Source organism: Limulus polyphemus, unplaced genomic scaffold (assembly GCF_000517525.1).
Source record: "Limulus polyphemus unplaced genomic scaffold, Limulus_polyphemus-2.1.2 Scaffold3937, whole genome shotgun sequence".
NCBI lineage: Eukaryota > Metazoa > Arthropoda > Merostomata > Xiphosura > Limulidae > Limulus > Limulus polyphemus.
In genome coordinates, this window is record NW_013669547.1 from 30,921 (window position 1) to 46,805 (window position 15,885).

The 15,885-nt window shown below is 29.9% G+C and overlaps 1 protein-coding gene across 2 annotated transcripts in view; it reads left to right on the forward strand.

Moving 5' to 3' along the window:
* LOC106470314 (small glutamine-rich tetratricopeptide repeat-containing protein beta-like) overlaps positions 1–1,440 on the forward strand; it is a 29,576-nt gene extending 28,136 nt beyond the window's left edge. The window contains exon 12 of one of the 2 annotated variants that reach the window (XM_013930861.2): positions 1,172–1,440. In XM_013930861.2, the coding sequence (XP_013786315.1) occupies positions 1,172–1,185 (14 nt within the window). In that variant the 3' untranslated portion in view covers positions 1,186–1,440. The remainder of the gene's footprint in view (positions 1–1,171) is intronic. The other variant, XM_013930862.2, reaches the window with a different exon arrangement.
* Positions 1,441–15,885: the final 14,445 nt, after the last annotated feature.

The window sequence follows — 15,885 nt, forward strand, 5'->3', positions numbered from 1 at the left end:
CCCTACATCATTTTTTCACATACATTTATTATGTATTCCAAGTCCAAGTTTGCTTCTTTTAGACAGTTTTAAAATTTTTCATTTGATGTACCGAAGAGCAGAAACTGGTATCGACATTAGGGAAAGAATTGTATACCTAGCCTTTTTTATTCTAGGCAGGGTGAACCTCAAAATTTGAACAGTGAAGAAAGCCATATTTGGTGTCAGGTTCACTAATACTCAGCAGATGAGTTTAAAAGTATATTTAACATGCAGATTCTGGAAATGTTATGTATATAATAAATTGTACATTCACACCAGATGAGAAAAATAACAATCTTTATTTACCATAATTCTGTAAGTCCTCATGCTTAGTTTTCTGTTGGGGTTCAGAGGAATGCTTTCATTTTTAAACATCCACACTGGACAAAGATGAAAAGGATTATCATTTATCATTGAAATTCGGACATTATTTGTCTTAACTATCCTTTGAGGGTTTACAAACAGAGCCAAAATGATGCAAATTTTTGTCTCTTAGGATATGCAACTTTACCTGAGTAAAAGGATTAATACATGTTTACAAACTTTTGACATCAGATTAACAAAAATGCATTAAACCTGCACCTGAATATATGTTATCAGAACTATATTCTAAACTAATTATGAAAAGGTGAAATTAATAACTATTTCAGTCAGTACATATATATATATACTTAGAATTTGGTTACAGAGAGGGTGAACCCATAAATTAAAACAGGGGCTTTTCTTGCTACTGGAGAAGAGCACCATTGACTGATCTATAATATTTTTATTTCTGTCAAATCATATAATGAATACAAGATGATTTTAAGTTGTATTATATATTATTCTATTTAGTTAAAAAACATTATTTGTACTAGCACTGATGGCAACTAGCAAGTTAAACTTTATTTTTTCAGTATAATGACTTTAATCTTAGGAAAATTGAGTAGAGGCCTAACGTGGATTGTAGTTTTACCTATTCTTAGGTCATTGGTACTGATTGGGTGTGCAAACCGAATGAAATACAGTTAGGCCTCATATAATGGTAATGTTTAAATTGTGCACAGTGCCATATTATTATTCACACATGTAAATTAAGTTACTACATGCCAAGTTAAAAATGACTCTAAAACTATGTAAATATATTCTGATAAATCTTTTTTTTTTCCAGGACCTGATCAGTAAATAGCAAATGCCCAGTGTGTATATTGACCGTGGCTTAAGAATGATAAATAGTTTTGAACATCTTCCATAAATATGGGAAAAAAAGAAAGATTGACCAACAAGTTAGATACAGTCATAAGTTGTCACCTTACACATACTGAGACTTGCATTTAAAAATTTTGGAAATATTAAATGTTCTTTTGTCATATTACCCACATGTGATGCTGTTCCTCTACTGTATTATTTTCTTTATACAAGAAAAACATTTTAGAAACATACACGTTGTAGTTTCTTCTGTGTGAATTCTATAACACAAATCAAAACTTTTTTAATATGTAAAAAAATTACAAAGGGTACATTGATAACTTTCCTATAAGATATGATTGTTTGTGCTGCTAACCTGGGCTAGAAAGGGACTTCAGTTTAACAGAAACAATAGTATTGGGTAAGTTTAGTGTGAAAAAGAGCAGATTCACAACAATCAAAATTTTTTAGTTTTTTAAATTATAATAAATAATTAAAAACGTTTTATATTTACACAATAAAAACTTTAAATATCTAGTTTTTAGCTGAGATTTTGTTGTTCTCTTCAGAAACAATGGTCTACGTACAAGATTTAAGGCAGCATTGTCTTTACACGTTACAATTGTAGCTATAGGTTTTCTACTTAAATTAGTTATCAACGTTTTTTTGTTTGTTTGTAACAAATATAAATTACTATACTTTTAGACAATTTATGGTGGTGATGATAAAAATAGTTTTTCATGTATTCAGTGATAAATGGAGTTAATCTGATTATCTTCTACACTGCACATTAGAGGGCAGTAATATAACAACAGAAGGAAATCTGACACAAACAGTTCTATATAAAATACATTAACAAGTAGCTATTAAATTCTACATGCGATTATTAAATGTAAACCTAAATGGCTTGTCCAGCATTTGGACTGTTTCTGTTGAAAGAAAATCAAGACATGACTGATACGTATTTAACATATAATAATCATTAATTTATTTTGAATATTGGTGATGAGAGAATTGTAGATGTATCATAACTGTACATTTATCTTCGTGACATTTCCCTCAGAACTTGTCTGTATATAAAAGTCATGAATAATTAGGAGGTGAAAATGCATTAAAATCTTTTACCTCAGGAAAATATAAAATTGAGCTAAAATTCTTAACATTAGCTCATTAATTATGAAACTAAATAAAGCTGCTTAAAAACCCATTTTATTTCGGGTGACTATTTCTAGTAAGACCTAAAACTCGGATATAGTAACATTTAAAAATACACAAGGAAATATGGAACTTAGTTATTTTTAAAGAATAAAGTACATAATAAAATTTTACACAGAGCCTTATATATGAATTCTATAATAATTTAACTTAGCATGCATATTGTTTCGTTAAAAAAATTGGAACATTGGTAACAAAACTTTTTTCTAACATGTTCTTCAAAACTAAACAGACAACAAGGGACTGTTTGATCCTTCAAGGATGTCCCTGTGTACTTCCATTTTTTACTTTTCAGAAAATGATTGATTCCCCTTTAAAATCTTGTAAAGTGTCAAAAACTCATTTGTTAAGTCAATCACCCTGCTATTTCTCAGCAAAAACTAAGAGATCTGCACTTAACCCATCCTCGGATTCATTCTATAAACTTCCCATATACCTTTTCCAATAAGAAAACCAAAACTGTAAACAGTATTCCAAGTGAGGCCTAACTGGTGATTTGTATAAAGATAATTACATCCTAAAATTCCATTAGGAACAGGGCACTATTTCAGTGGTTTAAGACACGTGTTTGTTGGAGGAATATCTGCACGAGCCGTCCTTAATTTAGAATTGATAGGAAAGAAAATTAGTCAATACCAATACTCTGTACCAATTAAATGTGGAACTAGTCATCACATCATAATGCCCCCTGCAGCTGAAAGGTGAGCATGTTCAATGACATGATTTGCACCCAGGAGTTGTTGCCCTAACCACCAGGCCTAGATCCTATTTTTTGTCATTCTTATAAAACGTGTAGTCCAAAATATGACAACCCAAGTTCATTATCTTAACATAATAAGATTAAAGGTTATATATGTTTGAGTAACAAATTTATCCAAGTCACTCTGTAATGTAGAATGTTTCCCCAAAATAAATCACTTCATTATGCTAATTTAATATATTAGCATAACGTGCTTCCATATGCAGAGTGATATATACTTAAAGTGTAACTAAAAATTAACCTGACCGTCAGTATAGCTAATACTTATGTTTCTACTTACAATGCTTAGAATGCATTATTTCGTCAGTTGGGGACCCTTATTGTTAACAATATTTTTGGTCGCAAATCCATTAATATCTCGCAAGGTTCAGCCAGCTTAGAAGTTTTAGGTTAGACATAAGTACAAATTCTAAGTTAATTAAGCAAGATAATCTTTATTATACAACTTTAATAATTAACTACATATTAGAATAAAATAAGCAATTATATTTGATATAGTAATTAGTGTACCAATATCATTAATGAAACTAACAATGAATAAACAAAATAGCGTACCTTAGTTAGGAAACCCATAACTACTAGATCCAATCCTAATTCGCAGTCATTGATGTATATTTCTTTGGAAACTGGCTCTCTCTCTCTGACACTGGACTTCACCAAAGAAACTATACACCTTCCCCATTATATAACTTAAGTATGACAATTAATAACCAGATGTTTTGTAAAAGGTGTGCCTGGTTGGATACATAAATGTTTTCATGGTACAAACAAAAAAAATGCCCATGAACACACAAAACAATAAATAGGAAATAATAAAATTATATAATAACTAGGGTTGCTGACAGTCCTACTTAGAGATAAAATGTGTTTGTTTTACACTTCTGTTTTTAGAATTACTGCAGAAAGTAATAAATAATGCGTATAGTGGTTTACATTAATTTTAAGAACTTATGACTGAAAGTCGAGAGGTTTATTAATAAATCAGCATAGATTCACTGTTATATTACACTACATGATTTGTTAGGAGCTTTCACAAGACTATCTAGAATTTTTGTCACTACTAAAATAGACTAATTAGTCTATTACTTAAAGGGCAACACTGACCACTTCCCCCCCCCCCTTCTTTAAAAATAAGAATAACTAACAATTTTCCGATTGTCAGGCACCTTTATTTATATACTAACGATGAAAGAGAGAAGCTCAGTTTTCTCAACTTTGACCTACTTTAAAACCCAGGAAGACTTTATCTTTAATCTACCAATCTTTATACTTACCTTCAAGATACTAATATATACTTACAAGTTGATCCAAATACTTCCCACAGAATGTCCTTTTGTAAAAACAGAAAAGAACATTTAAAAGTTGAGCCATCTCACAGTATTCTACAAGAACCTTGCCAGCATCCTTTAATTACCTGCAAGCTCTTCTCTAAAAAAAGAGCTATTTTCTTTAACAAGGTGGGGTTGTCATCATCAACTTTTACCAGAATATAGTACTATAAAGTGTTACTATAACTTTTGTTATTGACTCAACTGTAATACTATTTTGCAAGATGTAGAGGTCTCTACTTCCACCAGTGCTTATTCCTGTTCATACCATTTTTCACCACCAAGCATGTCACATTCCTGCATGAAAATGAGTTAAATTTGTTGCATTTTATTCAAATGAATAGAAACCTGTTATTCGGCCACAGAGTGAAACATTACTTATCTATAAAGATAATGTTTCCCTACATGTTATTACATTAGACACGTTGATGACACCATCACTGTTTCAATGCCTTATGAGTATGTAATATGACACAAAACAAGCTGGTCATGTAAAGTCTGTTTCTAGAAACCTGTACACTGGCATCCAATTGTGGCTACAAGCATCTCATTTTCAATTTGGAGCCTGTACCCTGTTGAAAGCCAGAACTGACAGACATACATATATAGATGGTTGCTTGTGTATGAATGATGGTGTGCCTTGTTCAGATGTTTGGAAGCAGTTCCACATTCCACTAACAAACATTTGGAGCCAATTTGTAACAACCTGCTATAATTGGCTGGTATTCACTTGTCCACAAGTTCTCTATATGAATTAACATCAGATACCTGATTTTCATAACAATGACCAAGAGGAAGGGGTTATTGACAGCAGAGTGGATGTACCTTGTTAGAGCAGAAAGAGGAAGGGGTTATTGACAGCAGAGTGGATGTACCTTGTTAGAGCAGAAAGAGGAAGGGGTTATTGACAGCAGAGTGGATGTACCTTGTTATAGCAGAAAGAGGAAGGATTATTGACAGTAGAGTGGATGTACCTTGTTATAGCAGAAAGAGGAAGGATTATTGACAGTAGAGTGGATGTACCTTGTTATAGCAGAAAGAGGAAGGGGTTATTGACAGTAGCATGGATGTACCTTGTTATAGCAGAAAGAGGAAGGATTATTGACAGCAGAGTGGATGTACCTTGTTATAGCAGAAAGAGGAAGGATTATTGACAGTAGAGTGGATGTACCTTGTTATAGCTACAATAGCACAAATTCCAATTATTCTTTATTTTATAAAGGTTGATTCAATTGTTGGTTAATGTCTACAGAACACACACTATATTAAGATCACATGAGATGGACCTTGCCTTTTGTAAAGTTTTGTATGTATCGATCAGGAATCCCAATTATATTTTTTCCTGCGATGTGTGGGATATATTGTTTAATTCTTTTAAAACTTTATTCCAAGGGTTATGTGAAAAGCTTCGATATTGCATTTCTCAGGCAATTAGTCAATAATAAAACAGACATTATCTTCACAATTTTGTTTTAATCTTACCACATTCTGTATACACATTTGGGTATCACCAACAAAAACTTTAAAATACTGACAGAACAAACATCACAAAACATGTAAAAATAACATCAATTGATTTAAACATATAACATTGTAATAAGTTTACAATGAAAAATGTAGTTCGATCTGATGTATAATCTCAGAAAGCACAAGCCTACTCAAAGATAAAAATGTTAAAATTGCCAACTGTACAATACATCACTAGCACACACACAGACATGTGGCAGTACAGTGTACATAACTGTTTGACAAGCTGCCGAGACAAATGTGACTAGCTATCAAAACAACATACATGCAATGTTACTACAACACGGGTATCCAAAGCTGTCTTGTTTTACCACAAAACATTTTCAACTATTTCTAAAAACATCTTTAATTACTAGTTAGAAAAAAAATATATTTTTGTTTTTCATGTGAGATTCTTCAAAGATCAAGTTAAGCTTATCATATACTACATTTTCTGTCCAAGGAAAATGGAAACATTCCAAGACAGACACCTGTGTGGTTTGATATCTCATGTAAAACCACATTGATCTAGAAGTTTAAATATAATTTGTATAGTTTACTCAGTAAAAGAAAAAAGCATCTAGGTTCTGCATTTTTGGAAAAAAATCAATAATACTTCTTATGGCTTAATTAATATTACTACTGGGAGTTTAAAATGTCTTAGAGCTCTAATATTATTACTGTATTACGAGAAGGAGAAAAGCACATACTAATACTTGTATCATAATGTGAAACTCACAAAGAGATCATTGTTTTCAATGTGAAATAGCACAAACCTACATAAGATAATGGATAACTTTAACCCTCACAGCAAATGCCTAATGTAACTATTACTTTCTAGTTCTCTAATACCCTACAACACATGCTTAATGATTTCACAGAGACTTAACAATAAACTGAGTAAATGAAGTTCTCATTCAACAGTTACTATAGTTAATAAATTATTAACATGAACTGACTGTATTTCATTAGCTTAATACTTCTGGATAAACTTCATTTACAGAAATACTGGAAAATAATATTATTTTAATTACAACTTTTCAGAGCCTGCAGCAGCAGATGCACAAGCAAAACAAATAAAAAATATAATTACAAAATCAACCAAGAAGAACGCCCATCTCATAGTTTCACCATTAAAACACTATCATGTTATAATAGAATTTACAAATACTTCTCCTCAGAATAGCAGATGACACAACATAATAAAAGGTCTGAGCATACTAATATAATTTTTATGATAAAAATCTTGTTCACAGTTTACGTAAATAATGTTTCAAGATCCTTACTGTAATGATCTATTTCATTCATACAAGCTAGTTCCAGTATGTAATCTTAAGATGTACTAGAGGAAATTAATATCTTGGAAACAACTTCTTATTTGTGCTACAAAATGACAAAAAATGGTACTCTTGAAAAAAAAAAAAAATAATGTTGAATACCACTACTTTAAAAAGAGTCAACTTTAGAGCAGGAAAGATCTAGGAGAAGTGTACTGTAGCCAGGCATCAGCCAATAATGAATTAATTAGTCTTCTGTTATCAAATTAAACATAGAAAATTCTCTGGTAGAGTTTTTTAACTTGTTCATATAAATTTATCTTTTATAATGCAAAAAACAGCTATCTCCTCATGAAGGACACAATTCATAAGTAAGAAACATTTTTGTGATATATCTGCAAAAACAAAAACTGCTGTTCTATAATGTATTATTTTAACATAATAATGAGGTATTAATTTGCAAGAAAAACCATCATATTTGATGTAGAAAAATTCATCCAAGGAGTCTCACAATAAAAAATTAAAGTCTCATTACATTTTCCATATTTATCACATCTGTAAAATGCATTGATTACTATGAGGCACAATCTTTTTGTTTTCTTTTTGTGATAATGACCAAAACTGCTTGAAAATATTCATGTTTCCATCTTCAAATAAGCAATATTTTACACATCTTAAAATCTTACCAATTTGTTTCTGTGTTAGCAAATCACGATCAATTAGTATAAATATTAAAGTTATCATTTAGATTAATAATTTCAAAGTAAGGAGTAAGGAAAAAAAAAGCTTTTTCTATATTTGAAATATCTGAAAGTCCACCAACAGAAACTTCACACAAACACACACATAAAAAAAAAAGAGAGAGAGAGAGAAAATACCAACAGAATTTGATAACGTATGTTGTTTTTTCTGGTAGCATGGAACAAAAAAACCCTATAATAACCTTATCCTACAAAAAATATGAAACAGTCAATGTTTTAAGTACCTTAACTATCAGTTATGTAGTAACAATTTGTGAAAATAGAAACTCAAAGTTGATGTATTTTCGGTTTTTTTTTTAGAAAAAGAAATTACTAAAATAATCAACTTTCCAAAGTCAAGAGTTTTTTTAAACCATAAGCTCAAAATATCTAAATTCACAGACTTTTATAACAATAAACTATAATAAAAGCCCATAAAAAATGATGGGAAACTATTATTGAATGATTAACAAAAATTATAGAATTTAGATAAAACAAATTTGCCTGTACCTCCAAAATGCACCTACTCTTTACTTATTTCATCAGTCTCAAAGTAATTCTTTAAAAACCAAATTCTTAGTAAAAACTATATACAAAAATGAAATGTTCTTGTGAACAAAAGTACATGTGCACTCTAAAATAGACTTAAATAGCACTCTTGAGCCTTTTCACTGTATTCTAGGTCAGGAATGATAAAACAGTGTGGACATTTTGATACAAATTTTCAACTCTTTCAACTGTACAAGGGATAAACATCTATTTTTCTCTATGTTTTAAGGTCAAGCAGGTAATATATGTGTTAAAATAACAAAAGAATATTTATTAACATTAGTAATAGTAGGCCTATTTGTAGACTAATTTAAATATTAGGCCTAATACACAAGTGTAACATAAGGCTTAGCTAAAACACTTGGTAAATTCTATTTTGCTTTTGGCTACAACTCAGTGTCATAAAACTTCTGAATTAAACTATTTTACTGTTATCACTGAACAAACCTTTCTAACAAATCAAAATGAATAATTGAGCATTCAACATAAACACCATAGTTGGCCTAAGAACAATCAGTTGATAGTTTTGTTGCTAAGCAATGATGTATATTGTTGAGCATTACCAAAGAAGAAGCATGAAAGCATTCTTGACAGAGTAACAAAGGGAATAATCCTTTTATAGTTAGTGATTTATACTTAGGTTAACCAAATGAACAAGACTGACTAAAAGAGATTTCTTCACCTATAATTGTGCTCAAAGTTCTTCTTTGAGAATGTCATTCCGTTTCATATTCTTCAACTAATACAACCTCAGAAATAACAAGTGACACTCATGTTTCTGTGAAATTAAATTTTTCTAGGCCACTCACTTAATACATTACAACCAAGTACTGAAGGAGCAGTAATGGTGTTGTTTTCTCTTCATGAATCTTGAAATGCATTAATAATAGCTTTCTAACAAAAATAATCTGTTATATGCAGAATGTGCTCTAAAATATGGCAATCCTTCTATGTTCTGAAACTATTTATAAATGTGTGGGTGCTTTGATACTTTAACTTTCATTCACCAAAAACAACTTGAATAATTCTGACAGGGTACAAAATATATAGGTACTGAAGCTACAAATAAAAAGGTAGGAAGAATTGATGTACTGACCTTATAAGTATAAGACTAACAACATAAAAACCTACTAATTATGATCTTAATCACTAAGTTTCTTCAAGTTCAAGATAATATATCTTATTTGTCTTAAAAGTATAAACACATGAAATAGGTACTTCACCTCAAAAATCATTTATCTGGGCAACACATGGTATAGGTGCTTCACCTCAAAAATCATTTATCCAGGCAACACATGAAATAGGTACTTCACCTCAAAAATCATTTATCCAGGCAACACATGAAATAGGTACTTCACCTCAAAAATCATTTATCCAGGCAACACATGAAATAGGTGCTTCACCTCAGAAATCATTTATCCAGGCAACACATGAAATAGGTGCTTCACCTCAGAAATAATTTATCCAGGCAACACATGAAATAGGTGCTTCACCTCAAAAATCATTTATCTAGGCAACACATGAAATAGGTACTTCACCTCAAAAATCATTTATCTAGGCTTATGTCTAATTTTATCCTTCAGAACACTATCACCTGAAAAAACAATATATTTCTCAGATTAATAAAAAAAGAACAATTCACTGAGGGCAATAAATCAAATGTAGCTATTTTTATTAACTAGCTTAAATCTGCTGGTAAACTGTAAAATAAAATAAAGAAGATATAATGATAATTTATAAAATCAAATTTCTAGATTTACTTACCACTATCAATGTTGGAATAATGAGTATTAAAATCTGTTAATCTTCACAGAAGAAAAACCTTGTTATTTGACAACAAGTTCATGTAAGCAGCACTTCAGATTAGCTGTCTTTCAAAATTATATTCTTTGAGGTATGTCTCTCAAGAAATAATAACTTAAGAATCCTAGTAATTTTTATGGCTATCACCTTAATAGCTTATCAGTTCGTTAAAATTAAACTTGAATAAAAGCTTATTAATAACCAAGTACTTAGTTGATTAAGGTAAGAAAGAACCACTGTATTAACTTTTTTTACACACGTTAACTTAAGTGAATATTAATTTTATTTATAAAATGTTATCTTTCAAAACTACAACCAAATAAGTGGCATTACTTTACAACAGAACTATCTACTTAACATGTTTCAGCACTTTTGTACACCATATTCAGTGAACATGAACTTAGTATACAACCAAAAAATTTAATGATATAGTATTTTCAATGTGGCATTAGCTAATCTCTTGCATTCTGTTGTGACAAACACTAGAAGTATTTAATACAAATACTACCTCTAATTGAAGAAGTTATGGTTATACTTTGAGACTTCTTAAAATGTATCTTAATATTTCTCAATAAAAAAAAACTATAAGGATATTTTCAATTATTTTAAACTAACTTATTTCCAAATTTTGATTAAAAATTACATATAAAACAAAACACATTGCTGAATTAATCAGTAATCAATCATGTAATAGGGGAATAATAAAGGTTCATGTAAAAACATCAAGTGTCAAGAAAATAATTTTAATAATAAATCTGTATAAATGTAAGTTCCATTTTTTCTAATCTAAAAATGTTTAACTTTTTATAAGCACAAATAGATTGTATTCCTAAGAAAACTAAATTACAATTTTCCATGATTACAAGTGAATACACGAAATATGCTATTTGTAAACACCTGTAGAAATATTTCAGAAACAATCATCTTGTAATGATTTATTTTGATGAACTGATAAATCACATAAATATCGTTCACAAACAACAATTTAAACTATCATTTGATGCTTTTTCTAATCCTTTGTTTATTAAAAAATAGTGCCAATTCCAAGAATACTTTTTAGCAGATACCCGTGTGTTCAGGAAAACAAACTAAGAATTTATAGTTACTTGTAAAGACTTACTAATAGTCTTCTCATCAACTGTTTAAATAAAAAAAATGTTTGAAAGGTAAGTGAAAAAACTAATTTTAACACCACAGAAAAAGCATATGAAAGCTAGCTGAAAAAATAAAAACTATAAAAGTGATAACTAAAAGAATTTTGAGAATGGTCAGCTTCCTTCTTCAAAATTTAATGAGGGAAAAATTAGTTTCAGTTACATACTACAAGGAATACCTAACTTCAGGGACATGTTTTTGTATATTACACATTTTGGCTATGTTATGACAAGAGATTCATCATGAGTAGGAATAAGAAAAACTGTTGAACACTTCAAGCAGAAAGTATATATATATATATATGCAGACTTTAAAGTTTAAACTGAAAGAATCATACAGGTATCTTATAGTTCAGGAGAGAAGCGTGTTTTCTGGTAGTTTTGCAAAGTATTTTTTTCAGTCTATAGTTCTTCAAAGTATCTTTCTAGCTTATAAAAAACTGATTTTGTACCCATATGTACATCCTATTTCAAATTTACAAATGATATAATTCACATACAACAATAGTACATTCTATGAGTTACACATATTTTCACAAATGTATTTTATAGATCAAAAACGTACATTTCAATCAACAGTTATAACAAATATTAATGGAGAACACAACACAAGATACTATCTCCATAAAATGGTACCGACTACCAACACAACAAAGATACAGCTATTTCTCCATAGGCAACAGCAGAACAATTACAAACTCTCTTGTTTCTTCAACATAATACACTTTCCAGACACGTATTAATACCAAAACGTTAACCATTTTTCAGAACCACATGATGATGGGGCCTCCATGACAACCTTCACTTAACTGACAAGTAAGTAACACTCACATTATACATAAATTTACAACTATGGCATACCTCCACTACTTCTTAAGCACACTTTCTAAATTTTAATAACTTTTCAAAGCCCATGGTGCTGGACTTTTGGAAATTCTATACTTTTTTTTTTTTTTCACCTTTAGCCTAAATTTTTTTAAAAGTATTACTGTTCAGAAAAAAAAAAATGCCTAAACTTTCCAGGTTCTTTTCATATTTGTGTTTACATTATTAGTTATTTTTACCAACAAATTAGAATAACATTAATTACAGATGTACAATTATATGTGTGATTTACTTGAAACAAGTCCATAAAAGACAAATTACAAATAAACAACATTCAATACCAAAAGAGGAAAAGTTATCCACTTTATCAACAGTTTCACCTATAGATGTATTCAAAATCCTTGTTAATAGCTGTAGCCTACATTAATAAAGCTTGACACATCACATCTATCCAATTTCTTTCTCCTTCTAGGCCTCAAGGTTGTTTATTTGGAAAAATGTCTAAAATATTTCAAGTTGTGCTGTTTTCGGTGGAATGATAATAAAAAGACTAATAATATTAGAATAATGTTAACAAGTATTTTTCTTTCTTAATTTAAAATATATTCTAACTCAGATTTTCAAAATTTGTTGAATACTGACGACATGCATTTCTATAGCTATTATGTTAACAATATCAAGGATGCTATTTAAAATGTTTCTGTTGCTGACATTTCTCCAGCACACTAGTTGTACATGTAGCCTAGGGACCAGAGTTAAGATTAAGTACTATCTATGTCGTTGACCATATCACACAATTATATAAATGACAGTTTTTTTCTATACTATAAAACATTTTAAGTTACCTAAGCCTGTAAAAAACTCACTTAAATCTATCTAAAACAAAATACAAATACGTATATTACTGGTATATCAAAAGGACAGATATTGGAATTTTTTCCCTCTATTAGAATTGCCTATATCCTCCAACAGGACAGTGGTAAGTCTACAGACTTACAAAGCTAAAATCTGGGGTTCGATTTCTGGTGAAAAAACAAGTATTGCCTAGCATAAGAAATTAAAGTGTATTATGTACACACGATCTTGTACTCTGAATTCCTAATCAGGTAGGAAAAAAATAACTTTACTAATTACTGGTAATTAGCAATTTAGCAAAAGCTACTTTCCATTTGCTTCTCGGTTCCCAGTTGTGTTACATTACTGTATTTAACAATATGTTTATCTTAGCCTTTGTATTGTCTGCCTTCTTCTCACATCTTTTAATAACAATCTTAACAATTAAACACACTTTACAAACAAAATTCAGGTTAAATACAAAGAGCAATATAAATTTGATGCCTAAAATAGAAAATCTACATGTGTGGTCTTTCCACACTATACTGTATTAGCCTTGTAACCTCACAAACGGTCCTTAAGCTTCATCTTCTGTGAACAGTTAAACACAAAGTAGAAACATCTTTTCAATAATATAAAAAAAAAATGTTGCTTTTTTGTGTCAATTTCCACAGCAAAAAAAATCTTCATTTGGAATATGCGAGTAAAATTGTTAAGACTAATACTGATAAAACATTTCTTTAAACCAGAAGATGATGCTTCAGGTGGACAGGATAAGTTTATATAGATTTCTTTCTAGCATGCAACTTTCATGAACAAATACTTTACAAATTGAAGTTTTGTTTTGTTTTTTTTTTGCTTATTAACAACTGCAATACCAAACATTTTTTAAAAATCTTTAGTTTACATTCAGTTATTGAAAGTTAAAATTGATAACTGGGAATTAAGTGTGTGAATAAAGTGAAACCAGAGGAATACAAAATTAATAAGTGTTAGAAATAAAGTTAACTATAATACAATTTTTAACTAAAACAGTGATACGCTGTGAATAAACTTTTTTAAACATTACACTGACACAACTTTTAAGTACAAAACCAATAAAGGAATGTATTAACTCAAATTATTACCTATGGCTGTGTTATAAAGAAAATAAATTCACACACTATTCAGGAGCAGAAATATAATAAACTAACAATTTATGTTGTTCCCTCTGCAATACCATAAATACCAACAGTTTTTCTATCATTCTTAAAATAGCTGATTACACCATACACAAAGATGAGAAGTTCTTAAAGGATTGTGACACAATAAAAACTTTCATACATAGACAAGTTAAATGTTCTATTTTAAGTGAATACTGGAAAAACCACTTAACTAGACAAGTTAAATGTTCTGTTTTAAGTGAACACTGGAACAGCCACTTAAGTAGACAAGTTAGATGTTCTATTTGAAGGGAATATGGGAACAATCACACGTATATACATACACAAAAAAGACTCCTATGACCAACAGGAAGATATAAAAATTTGTGAAAAAGGGAAAACAAATGATATTACTATAGTTCAGACCCTGTTCTTTTTTTTTTGTTTTGTTTTACAAAATAATCAGTCTTCTGCAGTACATTCAACCACAGATTTTAGAGCCAGTTGGTCCTGTCAAAATCTAGTTTCAATTCAATACTCTATAATCATATATATATAAAACATAAACAGTACAAACATCATATTTTATAACTTACACCTGTCCCTCTTACCTGATATTTTTTATAAGAATATATCCATTTGCGCTTCAGTTGGCTAATACATTTTACTTGTACTTCACATCACAAACTAAGACACAAAGTCATACTAAACAACGACGCTTCCCTTTCATGATATAGTTGCTTCACAAAACTTGATAAGAATAGTACTGTCCTTACTCAACTAGTGAAAAGCATCAAATATAATGTAAGTGGAAAAATATGAAATGTGTGGTTCCTTCTACTGTCCAGATATTAATTTTCAACAAAAACTGACTCATTGACTGTATGAAAAATCTAATAACAGCTTGGATAATCTTCACCACTCCTTAAAATTATATACATTCCTATTTATTTCTGACTACTCTCCCAGTGTGTTTATAATTTTCCAGATAAAACAGTTGAACTAAATCAAAAGGTCCTGCCTATACATTAAATAAATTAGGTACAGGAATAGCACATGATAATAATCACCTACTTGATTAGGTAAAAAAAATTACCATTCATACTTTTTTTTTGCCACAGCACTTGATCGAGCTGCAGATTCACTTGTCTCAGTTATTGGATAATTTACCTCCCCCTCTCTTTCTAAACCCCATTATTTCAAATGGATCACATCAATTTTCAGCCTAAAGATTAACTGGTTTCTTCTCACACTTTGTAAATGGAAAGGAAAACAGAGCAAAAATATGTAAACCTCAAGTGGCAAAAGGATGAAACACAATGAAAATAAACTACACAGCTTATTACAGATGTTCTGGAATAACTTAATATAATGTGTAGGTAAATGCAGAAATACTACAGACTCTAAGGGTACACACACACACACGTGTATATATATATATATATATATATACACACATACACACACACACTATATATATATATATATATATATATATATACACACACACACACACACACATATATATATATATATATATACTTACTTTACTTTTACTTTTTTT